Source organism: Vulpes vulpes, chromosome 8 (assembly GCF_048418805.1).
Source record: "Vulpes vulpes isolate BD-2025 chromosome 8, VulVul3, whole genome shotgun sequence".
NCBI classification, from domain to species: Eukaryota; Metazoa; Chordata; class Mammalia; order Carnivora; family Canidae; genus Vulpes; species Vulpes vulpes.
In genome coordinates, this window is record NC_132787.1 from 42,371,981 (window position 1) to 42,389,020 (window position 17,040).

Genomic DNA, 17,040 nt, shown 5'->3' on the forward strand with positions numbered 1-17,040 from the left:
AAAGCTTATTCAAAGAAATGAGTGACACTGTAACAAAACTCTCTCTATTCCCAGTTTATATGAACAGGTTTTTCAGTACTATTTATAAAAATAAGAAGTTAGAATAGAATTAATGCTGAACATCTAAGAAAAAGTAATATGAAACTATGAACATATAAACTACCCAAAAAGAAAAAAGAGCTATGGGACGCCTGAGTGGCTCAGTCAGCTAAGCGTCTGCCTTCAGCTCAGGTCATGATCCCAGGGCCCTGGGATGGAGTCCCACATCCGGCTCCCTGCTCAGCTGCCAGTCTGCTTCTCCCTCTCCTTCTGCCCCTCCCCCGTGCTCATGTGTGCACCCTCGCTCTGTCTCAAATAAATAAAAAATCTTTAAAACAACAAAAAAAGCTTCATCCATCTCATTAAGAAATGCATTTTCCACAAAAATTTATTTTTATTAAGTATATAAATTTTGATGTAGTTATTTTGTCCTCCTCACAGACACAACTGACTGATCAATTGTGTGTTAATAATACCTGTAAATGGTAACTCAATCCAGAAAAATTTTTTTATAATTTAGAGCCTTAAGATCACTGAATATTTACCCCCCAAAATTACCTTTATATACACATACATACACACACAGAGGAATATGTTAAGGTTTCATTAAAATGTTCTGAATATATATAACATATATATTACATACTCCAAACATATATATATTCTAAACATATTTATTTATAAATAATACATTTTATTTATATATACATATACATATACACACACATATATTTATACATGCACACGTATATATGGACAAAAGCCAATATGGGAAATAGGGGTTTGAGAAGAAACAATGTAAAATTTCTCATGATTAGAGAAGAGTTTGCTCATGTATTGTTTTAAGTGGATGACGGTATTTAATCATTTATGATATTTAAAATCCATTGGTTCATTTAAAAATGATGTAACAAAAAAAGATGCATGGACTAAAAGGGATGAAGAACACACTTATCCTGAGGAGCTATGAGAGATGTACAGAAGTGTTGAATCATTACATTGTACACCTGACACTAATATAGCACTGTATGTTCATTATACCAGAATAAAAAAAGAAAGAGAAAGATGTAACATTTATTTTAGGATGTCAAATTCTACAATATGCTAAAAACATATCGTTGCAAGTACAGGCTTACCCCACTATCTGAAAGTAGAACATTCTTATGAAAACTTTCTTAAGCCAAAATGGTGTAAAGCAAAGAAGCAATTACCATTAATTTATATGGAAAAATTTTTGAGCATTCCCAGATCTGGAAAATAACTTGTTTTGCTTTTCTGACACCTTAGGACACATCTTGCTAAAGATGCAAACAATAAATCCAGATAAAGCAAATACAGTTCAAAGCTCTGGCAGCTTGATGTCGAGATGCTGAGGGGAGTTCCCAGGGATGGACTGGCAGGGCCACTCTTGCTGCCAGCGTATGCCGTTTATTGTAAAAGTGAAGGGATCCCTGGGTGGCGCAGCGGTTTGGCGCCTGCCTTTGGCCCGGGGCGCGATCCTGGAGACCCGTCTGAAATACACATTCCAGTGTATTTCCCAGTGCATGGAGCCTGCTTCTCCCTCTGCCTGTGTCTCTGCCTCTCTCTCTCTCTCTGTGACTATCATAAATAAATAAAAAAAAAATAAAAAAAAAAAAAAAGTGAAAAATCCTCTCCGGATTTCTTTCAGTTAAGCGAAAATAGGTCTTTCATAAAAGCAAAGCAGTGTAACGCAAACTTTTTGAAACGCAGAGGATCTCATTTATACTTATGGTGAAAACTTTCAGGTGTCAACTTAAAATGTGCAAGAAAATGTGAGTTTTTCAGAATTCATTTAGAGGCCACATGAGTAAGAATCTTTAGATACCACCATCGTAAGGAACACTGGCTGAGTCCCAGCTCTGAGCCTAGATCTCTAGCATGGTTGTGCTACAGTCCAGAGAATTCTCTACCTGCTCATTCTCTTACCACCCACCCAATCCTTGGAGGCAGCAGGTCTATTCCATCACCCTCACCTTCAACTGGACTCTCACAAATGCACAGACTCCCACGTAGAACTTGCCATTGTTAAGGTCAACAAAATCTAGGAGTGGGAAAGAGAACCAGTTGAAGAGGATACTGATCCCTGTGCCTCACCCATATTCTTCCTATTACCAACCAAACATACCTACCCTACATCCTCACCCACAAAATACTCTCATCAGAAATTAGTATAAAAGTAAGGGAAATGAAGAAGTCACCATTGCCAGGAAATATACTCACCCACATTCTGCTGTGTGATAGAGTGTGCCCAGCCATTATAACCAAACATTTCATTGGCCAAATTAATTACCCTGTGACCCTCGATGTAACATACCTGGAAAAAGAAAGTTAAGGGGAAGAAAAAAAAAAAAAAAGAAAAAAAAAAAAAGCTTGTTAAAATTCCTTGCCATATTTAAATAAGAATCAAAATTTACTTAATTTATTCCTTACCAGTTTTTTTTGTTTTTGTTTTTTGTTTTTTGTTTTGTTTGTTTGTTTTTTTGTTTTTTGTTTTTTTTTTGGCAAAACTGCCCTTTAACATTCCAGGGAAATTCTCAGTGAACTTATTTCAAAGATCTTCCAGAAGGAACCAGTTAGAACTAATGTTCTGTCTCAGGGGAGGGACTAGACTCAGAGGGGAAAGATATCCACTCACTTAGCAATTTCCAAAAAAGTACAAGTCTCAGGTTGACATATATTACAGAAGACCAAAAATATACACAGAAGTTAAATTTAGAAGCAAAAGGCAAAAGAAACATTTTTAAAAGATGGTATAAAAATCCCAAGAAGGCAGGCATGGAAGTCTCAAGACAAGACTTGGGTCACTTCAAATGACAATGATGGCTGGAACCCATCCTCTCCCAAAGACACGAGGGAACATCTAGCAACAGGGAGCAAGAGACCTGAATCCATGAGGACCCAGAGAGGGAGCTGTTGAGATCATCTGAGTAGCTAGCTATTAGGAGCACCCACTTTTCAAGCATATCAATTCTCCTACCCTCTGGCCTCCTCCAGACATGCGGCTACTGATGTATTCTGGGCCCAGCCTCTGCCTCAGAGCATTCTGGATGGCCTGGTACTCTTCTGCTGTGTACTGATACTGCAATTCAGAAAGGAAAAATTAAATTAACATTTCTCCCATTCCTACATCAGCAAATCTTCAACTTTTTGGTCTACAGACCCTTTTACACTCTCAAAAAGTATTGAGGACCCTAAGAGCTTTTGTTTATGTGGGTTATAACTACCAATGTTAGGAATTGAAACTGAGAAACCTTTAAGGCACACCTTCTTCCATCAGCCATCCTAGCAGTATCACAACAGGCTGCCCATGGCCTGGCAAGTCCCACTCTTCACTCGTGTGAAAAGGAAAAGGCAAGAAGTACTTTAGTATTATTATGGAACTCTTCTTGACCTCATGGACTCAGAAAAGGTCTTGGGGACTCCCAGGGGTCACAGGGCCACATGTAGACAGGCATCGCCTTAGGTGTCACTACCATCCTTACAAAACTTCCTCAAGCCACAACTGGTAAACTGAAACTTCCTGCTTCAGAGTCTGTGTGTGACATTTATGCCTGCGAGGGAGTAGGGGAGACCCACCGTCCTCTCCAAAGTTGTATACCTCTTCTCCGCTTCAACAATTTCCCACCCTGTATATGTAGCTAAATATACTGCTACTAGTTTTGATTTTTGTCCCCTTAGTAATTTTTTCCTTCCCTATTTAAATGAAATAAATCTTCATCAACAGATCTCTGGTAAAGACAGAATTTGAGTGGACAAAGCAAGAATCTCTTTGATAAGCACAGACTATCTCCACAAAGAATATGACATGGGAATCTTTGGATGCCTCCAATAAAACGAACTGGATGAAATGTGAACAGGAGTGATGGGGAAATAAATGAGATTTTTCATTCACAGTCTACGTTTCATTTTGAGTGTTATACCATATGAATATGTAATCTAGCCAAAAAAATAAACAAAATATAAATCTAAATGTAATCTCCAGTACTATTTGTCTTTTGATGTCAAAGTTCCAAAATGGCCTGAGAGTTCATCAGACTCGCAAAATAAGGCACCTAACAGGAAAACCACTGACAATAAATAGCTTCTACATCTATGACAATGCTCTACAAATTACATTCTCCTACCTTTTCACTTAACCTCATTCTTTCCAGGTATGATAAACACAGTTACCTGTCCAAAGCATAATACAGAGTTGCCACCAGCAGAAGGATGGCTGCCACGGCCTCCAAGAACTGCTTCCTCAGCCCCAAACATGTTGATTTTGAGTAACCTCTATAAAAACAGAAGATTAAAAAAGATCTCAAAGAATGGTAAAGGTAAAAAACAAGAACCTCCACTTAAAATCAGATTAAAGCATCCATATGCAGTATTCTAACAAGTTTTTTTATTTACTTAACACTTTATTTATAAGCACTGCCCCAATCAGACTAAGTTCCTCAGTGTTTAGCTATCACTGAAGATCCTTTAGAGTCCACTTCCATCTTTGTTAAAATTTTTCTAGAGTTGGGGCACCTGGCTGGCTGAGTCAGTAGAGCATGGGAAGCCTGATCTCAGGGTCATGAGTTCAAGCCTCATGCTGGGTATATAGCCTACTTAAATACACAATAAAATACACAATAAAAATTTTGCTAGGACAATTGTATTATTAAAGGTGATTTTTATAATTAGAATGTATACCCGTAATATTTATAATTGGAAAAGTCAAAATTACAAAACACACCAAGGGAGAGTAACCAACCAACTGATTACTACCTATCATATGAGCAACATGACCTTGGCCTCAGTGAGGTCATAAAAGAAGTATAAGCCAAGAGTACCTGGGTGGCTCAGTCAGTGAAGTGTCTGTCTTTAGCTCAGGTCATGATCTCAGGATGCTGGGATACAGTCCCCTGGCTGGCTCCCTGCTCAATACAGAGTCTGCTTCTCCCTCTCCTTCCGCCCCTCCCCCCAATTCATGTTCACTCATGCTCTCTCTCTCAAATAAATAAAATATACATAAACAACAAAAAAACTAAAAGCCACAATAACTGATCTGCTTTCCAGGACCTAACAAGCTAGCTGGTAGAAGACTCATAGACAGGAAAATTAAAGAGCAAGAGAAGGGGCACCTGGGTGGCTCAGTTGGTTTAGCATCTGCCTTCAGGTCATGATCCTAAAGTCCTGGAATCAAGTCCCACATCAGCCCCTGGCTAGGCTCCCCTTTAGCAAGGAGTCTGCTTCTCCCTCTCCCTCTGCTTCTCCCTTTCCCCCTTATGCTGTCTCTCTCTCAAATAAATAAATACATAAAATCTTTAAAAAAAAATAAAGAGCAAGAGAAGGCAATACGGTGACCCTAACATTCAGGAATAAAGCATTAGACCAGTGAGGTCTCTTGCAGCATCAGCATCACCTGGGAGCTTATTAGAAATGCAAATCCTCAGGATCCCTGGGTGGCTCAGTGGCTGAGTGTCTGCCTTTGCCTCAGGGTGTGATCCCAGAGTCTCAGGATCAAGTCCCACATTAGGCTCCTTGCATAACAATTGCTTCTCTCTCTGCCTCTCTGTCTCTTATGAATAAATAAATAAAATCTTAAAAAAAAAAAAAAAAAACAGAAATGCAAATCCTCAAGTCCTACCCTAGACCTTGTGGACCTCAGAAACTAGAGGTGAGCTCCAGAAGTCAATGGTTGCCCAAGCCTACCAGGTGATTCTAACACAAACTCAAGTTTAGGAGCCAATGTATTACACTGAGACTATGTAAATATATAGTCCATGAGAAAACAGAATTACCCTCAGAAGAAGCACCTGCAACTGGCTGACCCACTACCTGACTACCCCTACACCTGTCTCAGATCAGATGGATTCAGTGTTGTGCCCAGCCTTTCTGTCCCTTTCCAATACTCAAGATCCAGAAACAAGGACATGGTGGGTCCTCCAGTGTAAAATTCTAGGACTTCCTGGGTCTTCCAGTAGGAGCCGTGATCAATTGTGCTCAGCACAGGAGCCAAAAATCTGTAGATCATCTCCTCAAAGAGGATCAGGGACTGAACAGACTTCCTGCTGCTGGTGGGGGTGATATGGTGATGGCCACAGTGAAGATGACAAACCAGAGCTCAGAAAGAAGGTACAGGGGCACCATGGGTGGCTCAGCAGTTTGGTGCTGCCTTCGGCCCAGGACGTGATCCTGGAGACCCAGGATCAAGTCCCCCTTCAGGCTCCCTGCATGGAGCCCGATTCTCCCTCTGCCTGTGTCTCTGTCTGTCTCTCTGTGAAAGAAGAAAAAGAAAAAAAAAGAAAAAAGAAAAGGTACGTCCAGCAGTGATAACTGGACAACAAAAGTCCTACAGGAGAAAAGCTGGTGTATTTCTCTGTTTTGAAGATAACGCAGGGGTCATGGTAAACAGAAAAGGTGAAATGAAAGGTGCTGCTTTCACAGGACCAGTTGCAAAGGAATGTGCATACCTGCGTCCACTATTGGCAACACTGCATGATTCTTTGGTGTGTTTTAAAAAAATTAAAAATTATTTGCTTCCCACGTTTGCCTTCCTGTTCTTTTCTACATGTCACTCTTCTTGGTATCACCCAACTCCTGCCTCCTTTTGTAAAATGAAATTACTCAGTAGGTGTGTGCAAACTAACTGGCTGTGGGTGTGTGCAAAATAAAGATAAAACAGTTCTGAGGGAAAAAGAAAGCTGTGCCTCAGCAAACTTCCAAGCTGTAGTCTTCAGGTTATTTGCAGACAGTAAAACTTCAGACCTGGGAATGTCAAGTGGCAGGACGCTCCATGTGTCATTACAATACAGCATTTAGGGGCTCAAGTTCTAAATGTCAGTTTCTGGCTCTATCATTCACTAGGTGCTTGACCACGGGAAAAATCACATAACCTCTACCAAATGATGTTCTCTCATCTAGAAAATGGACATAATAATACCTACATTTCCTAGGGGTTCTATCAAGATTAACATATTGCATGAAACTGCATTAGAATTGTGCAACATGGGGATGCCTAGATGGCTCAGCAGATAAGCTCTGCTTTAGCTCAGGGCGTGATCCTGGAGTTCAGGGATCAAGTCCCACATTGGGATCCCTGAGGGGAGGCTGCTTCTCCCTCTGCCTATGTCTCTGCCTTTCTCTCTCTGTCTCTCATGAATGAACAAAATCTTAAAAAAAAAAAAAAAAAAGAATGCACACATGAAGTACTAAAAGGTTAGCTATTGCTAAGGGTGTCTCAATTTTCTAAAATATGATGAAAATGCAAACAACTATTTAAATGATCATAAAACAAAAAAAATGATCATAAAACATTGTATTTCAGCTAAGAATGATAAATTATTCTAATCTGGCACCAAATAAGTAGAAGAGTGGCCTAAACTAGGTGAGTCAATAATTAATGCCTAAAATTGTTATAATGGGGATGCCTGGATGGCTCAGTCTGAAGAGCATGTGACTCTTGATCTTGAGGTCGTGAGTTCAAGCCCCATGCTAGGGGTAGAAATTATTTAAATAAATAAATAAACTTTTAAAAAAATAAAATAAAAAATTAAATTGTTAAAACAGAATCACTATATTACACACTTGAAACTAATATTACACTGTATGGGGCAGCCCTGGTGGCGCAGTGGTTTAGTGCCACCTGCAGCCTAGGGCGTGATCCTGGAGACCCTGAATCGAGTCCCACATCAGGCTCTCTGCATGGTGCCTGCTTCTCCCTCTGCCTGTGTCTCTGCCTCTCTCTCTGTCTCTATGAATAAATAAATAATCTTAAAAAAATATATTACACTGTATGTTAACTAACTGGAATTTAAATAAAAACTTTTAAAAAGTACAAAACACTTCACACACACAGGGATGGCTACAATAAAAGACAGTGGATAACCAACGTTAGTGAGGATGTGGAAAAACTGGAACACACACACACACACACACACACACACACACACACAATCTGTTAAAACAGGTTGTGTGCCTGCCTGACTCAGCTGATAGAGCACTCAACTCTTGATCTAGGGTTGTGAGATCAAGCCCTACATTAAGCACAGAGATTACCTAAAAAAAAAAAACAAAAAAACAAAACAAAATTTAAAAAAACTTAAAATTGTTACAAAAAGATATAGTGGAATAAGGATGGTATTTAGAATGCAACTATAGGGCACCTGGGTAGCTCAGTGGTTAAGCGTCTGCCTTTGGTTCAGGTTGTGATCCTGAGGTCCCGGAATCTAGTCCCACATCAGGGAGCCTGCCTGTCTCTGCCTCTGCCTCTGTGTGTCTCTCATGAATAAATAAAAATCTTTAAAAAAAAAAAAATGCAACTATAAATGCCAGAAAAAAACACTTAAAAGAATGAAGCAGGGGTGCCTGGTTGGCTCAGTCGGTTAGGTGTCCAACTCTTGATCTCAACTCAGGTCTTGATCTCAGGGTCCTGAGTTTGAGCCCCAAAATGAGATCCACACGGGGTGTGAAGCCTACTTTAAAAAAAAAAAGAATACAGCAGATCTGTCTCCAAGGGGTGGGACTGGGGTGGAGAACAATGTAGCAGGAATCTACTTTTTCCAAATAAAACTTTTAGCACTATTTCATTCTCCAAATATGTGCATGTATTATTTTAATAAAAATTAAAATAAAAAATTTAGGGGGATCCCTGGGTGGCGCAGCGGTTTGGCACCTGGCTTTGGCCCAGGGCACGATCCTGGAGACCCAGGATTGAATCCCACGTCGGGCTCCCGGTGCACAGAGCCTGCTTCTCCCTCTGCCTATGTCTCTGCCTCTCTCTCTCTCTGTGTGTGACTATCATAAATAAATAAAAATTAAAAAAAAAAATTTAAAGAAAGACCTATTACATAAAGCAGAGGTCAGCAACTTTTTCTGTCAAGTGCCAGATGATAAATATTTTAGGTTTTGCAGGCTACATGGTCTCTGTCACAACTATACAACCCTGGCATTTTAATGTGAAAGCAACCATAGATAATACATAAACAAATGGACATGGTTGTATCCCAATAAAATTTTATTACAAAAAGAGGTGGCAGATTCGGTCCACAAGCCATAGTGTGCCAATCACTGCTATAAAGCATGCTTTGAATATTACAGTCAAAATGCTGATCAATATCCAGCTCCACCCAACCAGGTATTTAAATTGGGCAATTACTTAAACTTTCTGCACTCCAATTTCCTCATCTCTAAAGGGGAATATTAGTAAAATCAACCTCATAAATTTATCATATTAAAATGATGTGATGCCTGGGTGACTCAGCGGTTGGGCGGCTGCCTTCGGTTCAGGTCGTGATCCCAGGATCTGGGATCGGGACCCACCTTGGGCTCCCTGGGAGAAACCTGTTTTTCCCTCTGCCTGTGTCTCTGCCTCTCTCTCAGTCTGTGTCTCTCATGAATAAATAAATAAATCTTTTTTAAAAATTCTAAATAAATAAATAAATAAATAAATAAATAAATAAATAAATAAATAAAATGTGAGGGGCACCTGGGTGGTTCAATGGCTGAGCAGCTGCCTTTGGCTCAGGTCATGATCCTGGGGTCCTGGGATGGACTCTCCCATCAGGCTCCCTGTGGAGAGCCTGCTTCTCCCTCTGCCTATGTCTCTGCCTCTCTCTGTGTCTCTCATGAATAAATAAATAAAATCTTTAAAAAAAGGGATCCCTGGGTGGCGCAGCAGTTTGGCGCCTGCCTTTGGCTCAGGGCGCAATCCTGGAGACCCAGGATCGAATCCCACATCGGGCTCCCAGTGCATGGAGCCTGCTTCTCCCTCTGCCTGTGTCTCTGCCTCTCTGTGTGTGACTATCATAAATAAATAAAAATTTAAAAAAAAAAATGATGTGGGACACTTGGATGGCTCAGGAGGCCTGCTTCTCCCTCTGCCTATGTCTCTGCCTCTCTCTCTACATCTCTCACGAATAAATAAATTAAAAGAAAATGATGTGATAACAGTATCCAGTAAAAATCACCAATGGATACTAGAAAGTTGTGGAGGATATTTACAAAGTCTCAAATGAGCACTTGTCCACTTATTTGTTAAAATAAAGGGGTATACATTGGGAATATACCTAATACTACTGAGTTGTACACTTAAAAATGGTTGAAGTTGGGGCACCTGGGTGGCTGAATCAGTAAAGCATTGTCTGCCTTCAGGTCAGATCATGATCCCAGGTCCTGGGATGGAGCCCCACGTCAGGCTTCCTGCTTGGCGGGGATCCTGCTTCTCCTTCTCCTGTTACTTACCCTGATTGTGTTCTCTCTCTCTCTGTCAAATAAATAAAATCTTAAAAAAAAAATAGTTGAAGTGATTGAAATTTAAGTATGTATATTTTACAACAATAAAAAAAAGGAGGAAGAATAACTTAATACAATAAAGGTTTACATCTTTCATGCAAGATCTAATGCAGTCTGGTGGCTCTGCCCATCCTGTGGCTGTACATCTAAGATATGTGACCTCCAAGGTCACCACTACAGTGGGGAGAAAGAGTTGGAAAAGTCACACCAGTTCATAGCTGCCTTAGGCCAGAAGTGATATGCATCACTTCTGGTCACAGTTCACTGGACAGAACTTGTCACAAGGCCCCAGCTTAATTGCAATGGAGGTTAGAAAATGTAAGAAAGCATTTGGTGAGTGCTGTCTCTATTATATCCATGTTCCCCACTCCAATGAAACCCCCTAGAAGACAGGAGATTCTTGATTCTTCTTGGCACCCCAGTGAGTAGCATGGTACCTGGCTCATAGTAATGGGTCAGGGAGGAAAGTGGTGAGTGATTAAATGAATGAATGGATGGATGGATGAATGAAATACATAACGTAGGATACTAAGTTTATTTTTTAATTCTTAAAAACTCATTTTATAAGGCAAGAGTTATATTTCTCACACTTAAAAAGCAACTTTCTACTTTTCTAAACAGTATCTTAGAAGAGTCAACCTTTCATCACAGAAAAGGATAACTTCATCTCTGCCCTATAAAAAGTAAAACATGGAATCATTCTTTTTTTTTTTTTTTTTTGCCAGTTACTACTTTGAAAAACAGCTATCTTCCTTTTAAAACTGCCCACGACCATTTTCCCATTATGAAATTAAAATATCTTTACTGTAGAAAGCTTTAAACATTTATCAAAAAATATGGAAGTAAAATTTGGCTGGATCACCAACCGCAACAGGTACTCTTTTTTATTTTTATTTTTTTTAAGATTTTATTTATTTATTCATGAGAGACACAGAGAGAGGCAGAGACACAAGCAGAGGGAGAAGCAGGCTCCATGCAGGGAGCCCAACGTGGGACTCGATCCCAAGACTCCAGGATCCACGCCCTGGGCCGAAGGCAGGCGCTAAACCGCTGAGCCACCCAGGGATCCCCAGGTAACTCTTTTTTAAAAAAAGATTGAGTTTATGTATGTATGTTTTATGTGTATATATGTATGAGCATATTTGCTAAACAAGAGTAGAATCCTAATTTATCACGCATATCTTATGCAGCACCTCAAATCTTCTTGGCCTCGTCAGTCTCTGAGGCCCTTGACCACTTTTCTACCCCAGCTGCCATTATTAGGTCAACTAAATATGTATGAGTTGAGTGAATGTACAGAGGCACCACCACCGGTCCCTTACTTCCTAGTCATGCTAGATGCCTCTTGCTCCCACCCCTGGGTTCCCTCTTGCCTTGGAAGTATGAGAACCTGTAGGACCCACCTGAAGCCCATGCACAACCAGGAAGTCTGAGGGAGTTAATACACCATGAGGCAAACTTTTTACCAATGAGATACGGTAGCTTTAAAGGGTAAATTCTTCTCCTTTCTTCCTTTGGGTGGGTTGTCCTGGGATATAGTACTTCATACATGCTCCTGAGAAACAGCTTAAGGAGATCAAGCAGTTAGTTGTACTTGTCACCAAGGGGTGGCCAGATTTCTTACCTACTTTGTGAAATAACACTGAGCTGTGAGTCCTACATTGGCTTGAGTTCCCCAGTGAAATTAGGTTTGGTTGCCCACTAGTGTTAACTGGCTTAGCTATGCACCCTCTGTTGACTGCCTTTTCTTCCCCATCTCACTTCCCTCACCTCTACCAAGACATCCTGGGCTCTTCTCTCAGATAAGCTACTTAATGCTTGGAGAAAAATGTAGGGAGAGCAAAAAATACCCTAGCAATGGAGAAATCTAGCAGATGCTACCTTAATCAGGTAATTAAACATAATGTCATCAATAATATTCTCATCATAAGCTTCCTGATGGATATACTGAAAAGGTCACAACATCACTTAGGGAGTATTTCTACGAATTTAATTATGACTCTAATCAAGAGGAAATAGACAAGTTGAAATCTATAAGGGTTAGACTCAAATCGTATCAATGTCTCAAAAAATAAAGCAAAACAAAAAGGCTCGTGAACTCTTCTAGATCAAGGGACTAAAGATACACAACACACAACTACAACTACAGTGTGGTCCTTGAGAGGGTTTTAGATCAGGAAAAAAAAAGCTGTAAAGGCTAGTATGGGAACAAGGGGGGATTTTAATGATGGACTGAATATTATTCGATGGTATTGCATTGTTGTTAAGGTCCTATCACAGTTATATAAGAGAACAATCTTGTCACTAGGAGATACATGATGGAGTGAAGTGAACAGTCATGTTTTCTGCAACTTACTCTCAAATCATTCAACTAACAAAATATGTGTGTGGGTAAATGCAAAGAGGAGGAGAGGAAGATAAAGCAAAGTAACAAATTTATGAATCTTGGTGAAGGATATGCAGACATCCCTTGTGTAACTTTTCTGAAGGCTTCAAGTGTTTCAAAATAAAGTGTTAGGAAAGACTTCCTCCACAGCCACTTATGGCAGCTACATAAATCTATATATCCCGGGGGAACCCTGGGTGGCGCAGCAGTTTGGCGCCTGCCTTTGGCCCAGGGCGCGATCCTGGAGACCCAGGATCGAATCCCACGTCGGGCTCCCGGTGCATGGAGCCTGCTTCTCCCTCTGCCTGTGTCTCTGCCTCTCTCTCTCTCTCTCTGTGACTATCATAAATAAATAAAAATTTTAAAAAAAAAATCTATATATCCCAATTCATCCAACGTAGATCAAAAAGAGGAACAAATATAATCACAAATACCGCATAACTACTAATATAACTAGAAAACTGAAAATACTACAGGCTTCAAATTGCCTGGAATTAGAAAAAACAAATATCAACTTCTGGTGGAGATAGTTCTCAAATGTTCATCCTAACTCTTCAAGGAGAGTAAGGTGGGACATAGAAGGGAAGAGAAATATGTAAAAGAGAGCAGAGGAGGATAGAGAGCCTAAAATGGAACTAAAATTGCTCCCAGGAAAAGCATACCCACACTAAGTATGAAGATACTGACAAAGAGTTCTGGCATGTCAGAGCCATCCAGAAAAAAAGTATATATACAACTCAAGGAGGCAGTCTTGAAAAGTCAGTGTTTCTGGGGGAAAGAGGGCAAAAAGGAATAAGAGGTGCCTTCGAAACTGTGCTGTAAAGGACAGAAAAGGCAGTATAGATCCTATAAGACAAGAGAAAATTTAAAAGTCAAAGGATATTCCAAAAAAAAAAAAAGTCAAAGGATATAGAACCACTTCCCCTTTTTTGGCTTTTTGCGTCTAATAAAGAAACCATACTCACTATACTTACAGAAAAGAAACTATTCTCAATCTAGGAAACTCATAAATTATCTATCAATCCTGTTCACAAAATGCAAAACTGAAGATAAAAAAGTCAGTGAACTTGAAGATAGTTCAAAAGAAATTATATAACCCGAAGAGGAAAAAAAAGACAGACTGAAAATAAGCAAAAGCCACAGAGTCCTGTAGAATAATATAAAAACAGCTAACACAAATACAACTGAAGGCACAAAAAAAGTTAAAGAAAATAGAAAAAAAAAATTAATAACTCGAAATCTCCTAAATTGGGTGACAGGCATAAATTTACAGATTAAAGGTCAACAAAACTCAAGCAAGATAAATATAAAGAAAACCAATCACACCCAGACACACTATAGGCAAACTGCTGAAAACAAAAATAAAGAGAAAATCTGGGAAGCTGTCAAAGAAAAATGGCCCATTATATATAAAATAACGATAAAAATGATGACTCCACCTTACAATAGAGTTAAAAAAGGCATACCTAGAAACAAATTTAACAAAAGATAGTATAAGACGTCCCCACTGAAAACCAAACAGCACACAATAAATAAAAAGAAATTAGACCTAGTAAAAAAGGAGATGTACCATGTTCATAAATTTCAAGTCAATACTATTTCGATGTTAATTTTTCCCAAATTAATCTAAAGATTAAATGTCATCTCAGTCATAATCCTAACAGACTTTTTATAGAAATTGATAAAATAAAGAAATTGATAAAATGATTCTAATATTTATATGGAAAATGCAAAGGAACTAGACTGTCCAGATCAATCACGAAAAACAACAAAGTTGAAGGACCTACACTATGTGACTTCCCGACTTACTCTACAGCTATCATAATTAAAATAGAAGTAACTAAAACTGACATAAGAATTTATTATTGGTGGGGTGCCTGGGTGGCTGAATCAGTTAGGTGACCGACTCTAAGTTTCAGCTCAGGTCGTGGTCTCTGGGTCATGGTCTTGGGGATGAGGTATCAACATCAGGCTCTGTGCTCACCAAAGGAGTCTGCTGGAGATCCTCTCTATCTCCTTCTGCCCCTCCCTCTACTCTTGCTCTCTTTCTCTCTCAAATAAATAAATCTTTAATTAAAAAGAATTGATCAGTGGAACAGGAAAAAAAGCCTAGAAACCAACCACCATTTATACAGTCATCTGAATGGCAATGTGAATTGCAAAGGTACAAATATAATGCAATGGCATTCTCAACAGATGATTCTGGGATAACAGGATATCTATATGAAGAAAAAATTTTAAAATTTTCCACAAAATATTTTTTACACAATCCACAAAAACTAGAGATGGATATTAGGCCTAATATAAAAGCTACAATTACAAATTTTCTAGAAGAAAATATAGAATTATATCTTCATATCCTAGAGGTGGTCAAGATTTCTTAGGACTCAGAAAGCAGTAATAAAAGAAAAAAATGATAAATATGACTACATCAATATGTAATACTTTGCTTATTAAAGAGCACTCTATGAAAATGAATATGCAACACCAAAGGTGATACCCAGGATATAAAAAAGACTTAACTCCTACAACTCAATGAAGACAATCTAATTTTAAGTAGTCAAACATCTGAAGAGGCACTTAAAGGAAGATACACAAATGTCAAAAAGCACAGGAAAGTTCAACTTCATTAGTAATCAAGAACTTAAAACCGTAATGACATACCCTTCTAAACCCTCCAGAATGGCTAAAAATAACGACTACAGCACCAAAATTTGGCAAGGATGTGAAGCAACTAGAATTCTCATACACCATTGGCTGGAAACAAACTGATAAAACTATTCAGTTGTAAGCACACGCTATCCTCCATGAAAAAATAATAATGACTAGAAGATAGCACAGCATAGAACCATAGCATAGGTTCAGAGGATAGAACAGCAGGCCACAGAGGATTATCCCCAGGCCTTGAACCCTAATGGCACTTTTTACACCCTGGAGATCAGTCCTTTGTGAGGTAGGTGTTGGTGCTTGCCTATTTGTTTTCTTAGAGCTGTCTTTGATGAGTTTTAAATTTGATGTAATCTCATTTTAAGTGGGTATTGCTTTCTAAATCTTGTCTAAGAAATCTCTGCACACACACACAAAAAAAGAAAGAAATCTCTGCACAAAAAAAAAAAAAAAAAAAGAAAGAAAGAAATCTCTGCACACCCCCGGTCATGAACATATTTTTATATTTTCTTCTAGAAGCCTTATGTTTTTTAATTTGTAAATAAAACTGATAATTTCCTTAGAAATTAAACATGCAACTGCCATATGACCCAAGAATTCTTCTAAGTATTTTCTCAGAGAAATAAAAACATATGACCAAGAAAAGATTTGTAGAACAGGTGGCACCAACCTGGTTCAGTTGGTTAAGCATCGACTCTTGATTTTGGCTCAGGCCATGATCTCAGGATTGTGATCGATCAAGCCCCCCATTGGGCTCTGCGCTGGGCATGGAGCCTGTTTAAGATTCTCTCTCTCCCTCTCCCTTTCCACCACCCTCTCTTACCAAAAAAAAAAAAAAAAAAAAGTGGGATAGAAAGGGTAAGAGCCTGAACCAGAGCAGGGCTGTGAGCAAATGGATGAATTTGAGAGACATTAAGATAAACAAGATTGACAAAATTGTTTTTATTTTTATCCACTTCCTTTTTTTTTTTTTTCACCTCAGAGTTACATAAGCTTATTCACGTCGCAGCGGACACGACACATGTACACGTGTATATCGGGGCTCCACGTTCCTGGCTAACCGAGCGAGCAGAGATTTACAGCCAGACTGACGTTCCATCTCATGTGTTCCCCGAGCTGGTTAATGATGGCCATGAGCAGGGGCAGGACTCGAGGCTTTCAAAGCTTTACTTCTTTTATCAGCACTCCTGATTTTATAAATGATGAGACTCATCAACCCCATTCCTAACCAAATCTCCTGGTAAGCTTGGGTATAGTAGGGCTTCATGGGGACCCAAACATTTTTAACAAGGTTTTGAAGCATCTCGGCGCGACCCCCCCCCCCCTCAGGCCGCCGCGACACCACCGACACCACCGCCACCGACTCAGAAAGGTATCCACTTCCTTTTCACATAAAGCATTTCTAATTATATGTGGAAGAAGGGAGGAGGAAGAAGAGGGAATGAGGCATGTTGCATATGGCAACTTTCCTCTTTCATCTGACCTTTCTTTTATCTTTGTTAAAGACAGCACAGGAGAGGATCCCTGGGTGGCTCAACGGTTTGGCGCCTGCCTTTGGCCCAGGGCACAATCCTGGAGTCCCCATCCTGGAGTCCCGGGATCTGAGTCCCACATCGGGCTCCCCGCATGGAGCCTGCTTCTCCCTCCTCCTGTGTCTCTGCCTCTCT

At 39.5% G+C, this 17,040-nt stretch overlaps 1 protein-coding gene and 1 pseudogene across 6 annotated transcripts in view; both read right to left on the bottom strand.

Moving 5' to 3' along the window:
- The window catches only part of RAD52 (RAD52 homolog, DNA repair protein), an 87,327-nt gene that overhangs the window by 17,457 nt on the left and 52,830 nt on the right, over nucleotides 1-17,040 (bottom strand). For 5 of the 6 annotated variants that reach the window (XR_012003001.1, XM_072766321.1, XM_025995458.2 and 2 more), the window contains exons 2-5: nucleotides 4,231-4,332; nucleotides 3,038-3,139; nucleotides 2,281-2,374; nucleotides 2,034-2,101 (exon numbers count right to left, since the gene is read on the bottom strand). Coding sequence is in view for 5 of the 6 variants with exons in the window: in XM_072766321.1 (XP_072622422.1) it covers nucleotides 2,034-2,101; nucleotides 2,281-2,374; nucleotides 3,038-3,139; nucleotides 4,231-4,314 (348 nt within the window). In the remaining variant the exon portion in view is untranslated. Of the gene's footprint in view, nucleotides 1-2,033; nucleotides 2,102-2,280; nucleotides 2,375-3,037; nucleotides 3,140-4,230; nucleotides 4,333-11,723; nucleotides 11,887-17,040 lie in introns of all 6 variants that reach the window. The other variant, XM_072766319.1, reaches the window with a different exon arrangement.
- Nucleotides 16,379-16,728, bottom strand: LOC112917415 (ATP synthase subunit ATP5MJ, mitochondrial pseudogene; annotated as a pseudogene).